Genomic DNA, 10,631 nt, shown 5'->3' on the forward strand with positions numbered 1-10,631 from the left:
GTTACCATGAGATTTGAGGTGCCACAGCTCCCCCTCAATACAAAATGTGAAATATCTTTAGTTCTTCAATTCTGGTAGAGCATTTTTAAAAATTCTTACTCTAAATACAAAGAACCACATTTACCAAAGAATGGAGAAATAGTACCATGATCACTTATAGACATGAATATTTTGAACTAATCAAATAGAACCTCTGATCTCACAGAGCTGCTTTCATTTGAAGGCAAAGAGCAGAAATTGAACAAAAGCTTCTAATGAGTCTCTAATTCCTGACACTCCCCACATGCAGCCTCCCCTTTCTCCCCTCATCACAAGTAACACCATTACTGAAAAAAAGTGAGCTGTGGACATCTAGGCCACATTTAGTCTCCTTAACACCTGACATGATTAAAGACCAGGGTGATAAGTTTCATTTGACCATTTGTATTTTCTTAAAATAAAGCAAAAACAACAACAAAAACCCTCTGATGCAATTTCACTGAAGACCATTTAACCAAACTATCTTTCAAACACACATATTAGTTTTTCATTCCATCATTTCCATGCAGTTGGAAATCACAAAAAATACAGATCAGAGCTGTGAATTACACCTCAATCTCTATTAAATAAATCTGGACCCATTTGTAGCAGAGCAATTTTTACTATTTTTACCATTTCTGTTAGTGAAGAGCACCAATCTCCATTTGTTTTTGTTGAGTTGTTCACAAGCAAAGGGAGAAAAAGTAATTCTTATCTATTATATAATGACAATCAGATTCAAAATGATAGTTCTTTTGAACTGTGAATTACTTTCTACCTGTAATCTTTAAATTGGGCATGGCCATGTCTGTTTTCTTTATTAATTCATCTTGTGCATCTGTTTGTTACAATACATCAATTACACATGGAAGCTCTCACTCCAAATAGCTATGACTGTTTGTAGACAGTTTGCTTTTGAAGATGCTGAATCTAAACCCATTGCAGTGAACATATGCAGGAAAGCTGAATGGCCTGTCTGAGAAGCCATGCCCTTGGCTGTGATCTGCAGTATTTGTCCAAGATTTGGCCTTGTCTGTCTTGAACTCATGGAGAAAAAAATGACATGTTAGTGGTACATGAGAAAGAAGCCTGCATATGGCTAAGAGTATACACATTCTTAGGATTAGGTAGCAACAAGCCCAAACCTTCTCCTAATACAGAAGTAGTACAAAAGGGGTAGAAGAGAGAAGTAGATAAAAATCATATCTTAGTATACAAATAAGCTTCTGTATTAACTTTTGTTTGTGATTCTTCTCTGGAAGAGAAGAATTCTTCTGTTCACTTCATTGCAAACTGAAATCTCTGCCAACTATCAAAGAAATATTGCCAAATGATCATGGAGTTCAACTCACTGTTAATCAGTAATGGAAGATTAGTTTGTCTTACATCCTACGATGTTAGTAAAAAAAATTCCACAATGTAATTATGATTTAAATTTAATTTTATTTTAAAGTAAAATTAAGAAGGAAAAGAACACAATGGAAAGATGTCAGTCCTTTAAAAATATCATTTATGTCTCCAAAAGCAAGATTAATAGAGATGGTTGTTCTAATTAAAGGATGATATATAACCTGGCACCTGTGACCCACTACCGTAATCCTAACTACTCAGGATGCTGAGATATAAGGACAGTGGTTCAAAATCATCATGGCCAGGAAAGTCTGTGATACTCTTATCTCCAATTAACCACAAAAAAGCTGAAACTGGAGCTGTGGCTTAAGTGGTAGAGAGATAGAATTGAACACAAATACTTAGGGTCATAGGTCATTCCCAGAGTTCAAGCCCTGAAAGACCCCCGACTTCGGGTGTCCCCCAAATCAGGACCTCCCTGCCCTAAGCACCAGTCAGACGACACCAGATGCAAAAGCAAGAGAGTTTTATTTGGGCATGCCCAGGTTCCCAGGTGCACGTGACCTCGAGATCCACAAGGTTCGGTTCAGTGGCTGGGAACCCCGAGCAGTCCCAGGGATGGTCCTTTTATGGGACCCCTCAGTCCGTTACAGTAGAACCCCCGCTTTTTCAGCCAGTAAATTTAAAGTGTTACAACCTGGTCTGCATGCAGGCAGCCAATCCTTTTAAAACAAATCATATGTTTTGGCCAATCACTGTTTGAGGGGGTCCCTCGGTGTATGCTGAGTTGTGTGTCTCAGGCCCTTGGTATAAGGAAGTGACCTTTGTCCCAGTCAGCCCCTGTCGTTCGCTCACACCAGGGGGCTGACTGTGGGGTAGGATTAGTTAGTAGGGTGTGGACTTATTGATTAACTGGTGAGGTTAGTTATCAAAGGGGGAGTGTGGGGGTAATATAATTTTCTTAGCAAAGCATGTTACAGAAGCCAGAAATAGCTTGGTTAGATACAAAACTCTGTTCCCCTACAAAGAGGCTCAGGGCCTGGTTGGTTGGGGAGGGGGTCTTTCAGCCCTAGAACCAGCAAAAAGAAGGAGAAAGGAAATATGATTTATGCGAAAGTGAGATACCATGGTGACAGCCTTTGGTACAATTGATATATATATATATATATATATATATATATATATGAAATAAATGAATGACATGAGAATGAAAAAGGCTCTGTTGGTATTTTATTTAGGGAGGAAGTTCTATGCAGGTAAAGATTATTGAAGTGCTTCTCTGGAATATATGAAAAAGGGCAGCAAAACCTGTGCAACTGCTTTAAGAAGGGAAATATGGGGATAAGAATGAGAGATCAAGGGTGTGAGGTTAATGGAGTACATTGTATGCATGTGCGGAAATGTCACAATGAAACCCTTCTTGTACAGTTAATATATGCTGACAAAGACTAGTGTATGTCTAGGACAAGCAGAAAAGCTCAAAAGTTATGTACGTATGACCATATAAAATGATGCTATTCAAAATGGATCCCAAGATAGGGACACAAATGGTTTTATCTTTCTTGCTGTTTTTTTTTAATGTATTTATAATGTACTGTGTGATAGTTTTGTTTCTTTTGTATGTTCTTTCCCCATGGTATAACCCATTTTCACTGTATTTGATTCTGGTGCCCTGCATCTTGTATATACATTTTTCTAATTTGGGGAGGGGAATATAAATAACAAAATGCTGAAATAAGGATACGGGTTGGCCCATTATAACAATGAGATTACAAGACTCTATATTGAATCCAAACTTTACAACTTCATTGGGGGAATTGTGGGAAGGGAGTAGTTGGGGAAGTGGGGAGGGAAGGGCCAGTAGGGGAAAATCAAAGAAGGAGATGACAATGCTCGATAGGAAATGTACTCACTACCTTATTCATGTATCTGTAACCCCTCCCCTCTGTACAGTATTTTTACAAAAAATATGTATATAAAATAATTTAAAAAATTAAATGTATTCTTATTCTGTAGCAGTATAAAAACAGTGGTCAAAAATTGTATGTGTTACTGTTTTGTGGGTTTTTTTTACAGATATTGCTCACTATGTCATTATATTTTCAAAAAGATCTCAGTTTGAAGTCACTGAGGTTCTCTTATGCAGACATGTGAATTCAATCTTTAATCTTAGTCACTGTACATACCATGCTTATGAACTTGTGAAGAGATGGCTGTAGATGAATGATCTCAAGACACAAAAATTCCAAACAAAAGAATACTTTAATGGTCATGATGGCCATAATGGTTCACACCTGTAGTTCAATCTCTAGAGAACGGTAGGAATTTGGTTCCAGTTGAGTCAGAACAAAGTAGTCAGACCACATCCCAATAATCAAGCCACCAAGGAACAGGTTTTTAGTTCGGTCTTAAATTTTGTGTTTTTATTGCTCGTGGTGATCACATACTAATCATGTGGATGAATGTCTCTCAGATTAGATTTGTGCCTTTTTCCCTTCAGAGTTCTTTCAGTAATGGATATATGTGAGCAAAATCCAGAAGTGCTGCTATGTTCTGTAAGGACATCATTACTAATGATCTTTATTTGAATTCTAGGCTAAGGGGTTGGCTGTTGAATTTCTCTGCTATATAGTTGTTCTTTTTCCTTTGAAATTGTGAGGATTTGTGGAGAAATATATGGTGGTTTATGGATATCACATCCCTAGTGAAAATATCATTACTAATCCAAGGACTTACAATTTATTTCATGGAATACTTTGGTATTTATTCAATATTCAAAAACCTCTCAAAATTGGCCAGTGGGCATTCCTTGTTAGCTGATTTCTCTCCACTCTTTCCTTTATGCTATCCACTATGAATTTGTAGTTTGTGACAAAAAATGATCCAAACTCATCTTCCTCTTTTCCTATTTTTGATAAAGAAATAAACTGTTCTGCAAAGGTCACTGGTTTTATTTATGAGAGAATAAATGAGGTCAATTAATGAAGGTGCTTTCCGTAATTAAAGTTAAGGAATCATTACTTCTAGATTAGAAAAAAATTATTCACTTGTTCATCTATTCATCTATATGTACATATATTTATATGTACACATTCATATATATATATGTATACATGTATACATATGTAAATTTATGGTAATTACTTCACTCACATCAAAAATTATGTTATTATTAAATGAATTATTGGAAAAATTTTCTGATTTTCTTTTTTCTACAAAATATTCAGTATAAAAATCTTTGAAATATGTCACTAACATTAGATGAAATTTTCATTTAATTAGCTTACATTTGAAGAACGCAAAAAAATATATATATATGTATATATATATATATATATATATATATATATATATATATATATAATGACAGCAGCTAACAGCCATTTTTGCTTCTGTATGAATTGCTTTGTACTGGATGATTGTATGGTTTTTGTATGATTTTAACTGTGACTGGTTTTAGTTACTTAGTAGTGGAATGTCAGCCTGGGAGCCTAGAGTTGCTTAGTAAAAGACTTCAAAGGGTTTACAGCCCTGACCAAGGGGGCAAAGTCCTCAGAATTATCCCCACAGCTGCAACGCCCCTCCTGGAGGCCTAGGCAGTAAGGCCCTAGGGAAGAAATATAATGTTTTAAGAAACCTAAGCAACTCCATTTTTGTTTAACACTCTATCTCAGTTCTGCGACTTGACTCATGATCCATTTTAGCCCCAATGCTAGGAATTTATGACAAAAAGCCATGCACAATTCTTGGAGCCATAGATGGCATTTGCTTAAGGCAGGTGTTAGCCCCCAAGTGGGGTTGCCCCCACCCACCTAGGACTAATAAGAGTTTCTAAACAACCCATTCTTCAGAGCCTGGGGCGAGACATGCCATGCATTCTGTTGGTCTGGGTGTGACTCATAACCTTTTTCGGTCAAGCTATGGACCAAGGACATTTTTTCTGTAAAGATCAACCAATCATTATTTGCCCAATTTTGCTTGCTTTAAATGTAAATGTTAACCAATCATGTAATTTCTTATGTAAAAGTTCCTTAAGTTGTTTGTTCAATACTATAAAAACGGCCCTGATTCTATGCTCAGGGCCTCTTAGCGTCACCGGTTACCATGTGTGCGGAGGACCAAGCTCGAGCTTGCAATAAACTGGCTCTTTGTTGCTTACATTGATCGTGGTCTCTGGTGGTCTTCTGGGGGTCCCCGAATTTTGGTATAACACATTATTTTTACCTCAAGAGTACGAATATTGGCTCTAATTTTCCCTCATTAATTTAGTCATATGATCAGCAACTCTTTGGGGTGATATGAAACTCTTGGTTTAACTGTCACTTACATTATCATATCACAGACCCCTGCCCCCACCCCCAGATTTGTTCAGACATTTCTCAGCATGTGATAACATGAATAAGATGAGCCAACTTTGTATCCTATGCAATAGTGACTTCCTGAGCCCTGACAACTGCACAGGCAAATCCAACACATATGGATGTCTTCTTGGGTCACTCCATCTCAGCACCTACAATGGAGTCAACAATGATATTTCTCACTTGCACAGAAAATCAGCTCTCCCATGTTGCTTCCTCCCAATATGGATGACATTTCCATGTTCTATTAATTTCAAGATTCTGTTCAGAGATTCCAACATACTCACTCTGCTTGGGCCTAATATCTTTAACCCAGGTGTGCAGCACAGTGTTCTCTTAGGAACTAGAAGAGTCCACCAAACAGAGGAGACATATGTAGGTTTAGGCCACAAAATAGGCTTCAATATAACCTGAGTTTTTCCTCCCTTTTAAGGATAATCTATCTCTGCTTCTGAACATATTAGTTGTGGCAAAGATGTTTAAAAGCCAGAAGTAATAATATGAGGACCTTCAGCATGGACATATAAAATGATACACAATTCTAGGTCAGTAAAAATTATAAAGGCTGTTCAGACATGAAGGGAGAAAGGCTCTGAAAGGACGTGCTTGTATGGATCACCTGGGACAAAAACTCAGAGATGGAGGAGATGATAAGGCTGAACAGCACAGTACAGAAGTCCAGGCATTTTCTTATCAATACAATAGCTCCACTTATTCCACTTTCATGGATTGGATTCATTACAGGACAACAGTGCTGATAAATTGGCACATACAGATGATCAGCGAATCAGAGCTACTGTAAAACTTTCTGTCCTGAATAACAATAAACAAATGTCAAATTTGTATTGTGCAAAATTTGTTTGTAAATTTCTGGAACTAACATTCCAGTGAACAAGTCTTGACTCAATTAAAGAAAAAGAAGAAAAGAAGCTTTGATCCTCAAAGCTACCATTGTTGTGCTCACATCACAGGAAAGCAACTTGGTGATTCTCTTCTTTGTTTAAAACTGATTCTGTTGCCTGACCTAGTTCCCTTGAGACTCAGAATGTGCAGAGTTGCTGAGATGAGGCAGCTGGACAGCTGTGTATAACTCTGCTGCTGATTTGCATGCACCAACAGCACAGCCCAGTATGCTCAGGACTTCTTCATAGGCTGCTCACAATAGGCAGTAGTCAGTCCAAGTCAGCACACAGCATGGACATGAGGACCCCTGCTCAGCTCCTGGGGATCCTGCTGCTCTGGCTCCCAGGTAAAGAAGGACAATGCTAGGGATTTACACAGCTCAGTGTGATCCAGGATGCTTACTCTTCATGGATGCCTTCTTATAACTTGATAATTAGTGTGGATATTTGTTTTCATGTTTCTGCTTCCAGGTGCCAAGTGTGATATCCAGATGACCCAGTCTCCATCTTCACTGTCTGTGTCTCTAGGAGACACTGCCACCATCACTTGCAGGGCCAGTGAGGACATTGGGTATGCTTTAGCCTGGTACCAGCAGCAACCAGGGAAAGCTCCTAAACTCTTGATCTACCGTGCAGATACTTTGGAGTCTGGAGTTTCATCAAGGTTCAGTGGGAGTAAATCTGGGACAGAGTTCACTCTCAGGGTCAGTGGCCTGGAGCCCGAAGATGTTGCCACTTATTACTGTCAACAGGGTAGCAGTTTCCCTCCCACAGTGATACAAGCCATAACAAAAACCTCCCAGGGAAGCTGAAGTGTGAGTCTGGGCTGCCCCATCTGCTCCTTCTGCTGCCTCCACCTGCTCAGAATGTTGTCAGCAAAAGCCAGTTAATACTTCGAGAGTCTGAATTATGGCAGCAGTTGATATTTATGCAATAATAAAATAATTAATGGTATTTTAAGCAGGAATTGCCTTTAATACAAAGAATGGATTCATTGCTTTAGATTTTATTCCTTTATTTTCTGATAGCCTATTTTTGTACATATCTGTAACTATTAATGGGATTCTGGGTTTCTCACTATATGTGTATTATGTGCATTGATCATAGTCTTCCATCTTTCTTCTGTGTTCAACCTCCTGCGCTCTGATCCTGTGCCCTTGTCAGCCCCATAGAATCACTATTGCATTTTATTTATTTATTTTTTAACATTAAAACATATGGGTAGGTCTTTATTTAAGAAGTTTAGCATCAGAGGGAACGAAGCAGCAATAATTCCATTCATTAAACAGTGTATCTTCAATGGCTTTGTCCACAAACCCTGGCAAAAGGCATTCAGCCTTGTGATCTGATTTACTTAGGAATCCATTCTCACATGTACACAAAAAAGCCTATGTACATAAATTGAAGCAAAAGGTTTACAAAATGATATTTTTATGTGTAATGCTTTCTAAGATTTTTATAATTTTTTTAATTTTTATTTATTTTTTATTGTGAAAATACTGTACAGAGGGGTTACAATTACATGGGCAAGATAATGAGTACATTTCTTATCAAGCATTGTAGCCTCCTCCTTTGTTTTCCATTCCCATCCCTTCCCATCCTCCCCCCCCAACCCCCACCCAATCCTCTCCACCCCGCCCCACCAAAATTGTAAAGTTCCTTTTCTACATAACAACTTGTCCTTCTCATTGTTGCAATGGGTCCACCTGTATCCTTATTTAAACGACTTGTTTTTCCTCTTCCCTTCCACAAATTATACCAACATCAAATACAGTAAACCAAGCCCAAAGAAACATAGGTCCCATGGTTTTCCTTATTTGCAATATCTAGTATATGTCTGAGTCAAGCAAAAAAGGTCAGATAAGGTGATGTTAGGGAAATGAACCCTAAGATATGTATTCAAATGCATTTTATTTTTTTTAAGTCTGCTTGAGTAAGACGCAATATAGACGATGCTCTTTGTTTTACTACTTTAACAAGGTGTTTTCTACTTCTATTGATCATCCTGCAGACTATAGGATTACTTGATTCTTTATGCATATTGTGTGTGTGTATATATATATATATATATATATATATATATATATATATATATATGTATTTCATGGGGCTTGAATTCTGGACACTGGATACTGGAAACTGTCCCTGAGATTTTCATGTCAGGGCTACCACTCAGCACTTGAGCCACAGTGCCACTTCTGGTTTTCTGGTGGTTAATTGGAGATAAGACTCTCATGGACTTTTCTGCCTAAGCTGGCTTTGAACTGCGACCCTCAGATTTAAGCCTCCTGAGTAGCTAGGATTACAAGCCTGTGTCACTGGTGCTCAGCTGTTTCATTTTAAAAGGCAATGTTTCGTAAATGATTTTTCCAGTCATGTGTTTTGTGTTTTAGTTAATCCAGACACCCATGTAATTCAACAATATTCAGATTTTTTAGGCACAAATTTAATTGTCTGTGAGCTCAGTTTTGAAGTTAGGCTCCTTCAACTCTTCTGCTTGATTTAGGAATATTAAGTCCTGACCTTGTACTGATCGTCAGCAGATCACTTCGACCCTTCATCTCACATTTTTCCACACAAATCACTGTGCACATATTCAGAATCCATCAACCTTCCTCAAAGCAGCAGGGTTGGACCCCTATGGATCTGGGGAATGGATGCCCTGTCATGGAATGTTGGTCAAGAGGATAGATCTGAGGAGGAGAGCCACAGAGCCTATAAAATTTAAGCTTTGAATTTTTACTTTGAAACTTTTGTGGTCATGAGGGTAATATAGATTGAAAAAGGTGATTCCGTTTTAATTACATCTTTAACTGGTAAGATAAGAAATTACCATTCAACAAGTCAGATTTGAGTAAAATAATATCATTCTCTCCTGTCCCTCCAAGGAAAGTTGATTCTTTTTTTTTTAATTCAATTTTATTGTCCAGATAATGTACAATGGCAATAGAGTTACATATGTAAGGTAGTGAGTACATTTCTTATTGAACATTGTTACTCTCTCCCCCATTTTCTTCCCACTTTTCCTCCCTCATCACACCCCACCAAGTTGTAAGGTTCATTTCCAACATATTGTTTTGTGAGTATCGCTGTTGCATTATTTCTTTTTTATTTCTTTTATTTATTTTTTTTAATTGTGAGAATACCGTACAGAGGAGTTACAATTACATGGGCAAGATAACTAGTACATTTCTTATCAAGCATTGTTGCCTCCTCTTTGTTTCCCCTTCCCATCCCTTCCCATACTCCCCGCTGCCCCCCACCCTATCCTCCCCCATCCCCCACCAAAGTTGTAAAGTTCGTTTTTCGACATAATGAATTGTACATCTCGGTTTTTTTCTATTTTCCCCTATGGTTTATCCCCTGTTGTCTGTATTTTATTTTGGTACCCTGTGTAGTATATATACATTTATCTGAATTAGCGAAGGGAAAGGGAACAACAAAATGATGAGACAAAGGACAAAAGTTGATGCTTGAATTGTACTTTCTGTCAGAATGTCTGAAGGAGAGCTATGCCAGAGATCTAATTTCTGGTGATCAAAGGAAGATATCAAAGTGGCAACCTATACTTATTGGGTTGTCAAAATGGGACTGTTTAGCATGAAACTCTGATTATTGTTGTTACACTTTGAGGGCCTAATTGAAATAGATGGGAACTTGAACCAAGACATTGCCCTTTACATAGTGTCCTTTTTGATCCATCAGTTCTCTGTTGACTTTCTGGTGTTCTTAGATTCCTGGCAGCACTTTTCATATCTGCCTTCACTCTCTTCCTCTCACTGTCTCTGAACTCAGGGTAATAACCCAGGTGATGGGATGCTGATTGTTGTCCTACATTGGTGTCATTGTTCTGAAACAGATCTCGACTAGACTGGGGTTTTAGGGTTATCCTAATCCTAGTTCCAATCACAGGGCCAGGTTGCTTGGTTGGAGGAAGTAGAATGTTCATCAGTAAGAGATAACCATAGAACTACAGTAGGCACAACATGGTAAAGTTTGTATT

The 10,631-nt window shown here is 38.0% G+C and overlaps 1 gene segment (V, D, J or C); it reads left to right on the top strand.

Annotated features, from left to right (window-relative positions):
- Positions 1-6,900: 6,900 nt before the first annotated feature.
- Positions 6,901-7,528, top strand: LOC138804205 (immunoglobulin kappa variable 1D-13-like). The segment is given in 2 exon segments: positions 6,901-6,975; positions 7,100-7,528. Coding segments are annotated over 2 exon segments (396 nt in total).
- Positions 7,529-10,631: the final 3,103 nt, after the last annotated feature.

Source organism: Dipodomys merriami, unplaced genomic scaffold, assembly GCF_024711535.1.
Source record: "Dipodomys merriami isolate MVZ:Mamm:240054 unplaced genomic scaffold, mDipMer1.0.p SCAF_36, whole genome shotgun sequence".
Taxonomy (NCBI): Eukaryota; Metazoa; Chordata; class Mammalia; order Rodentia; family Heteromyidae; genus Dipodomys; species Dipodomys merriami.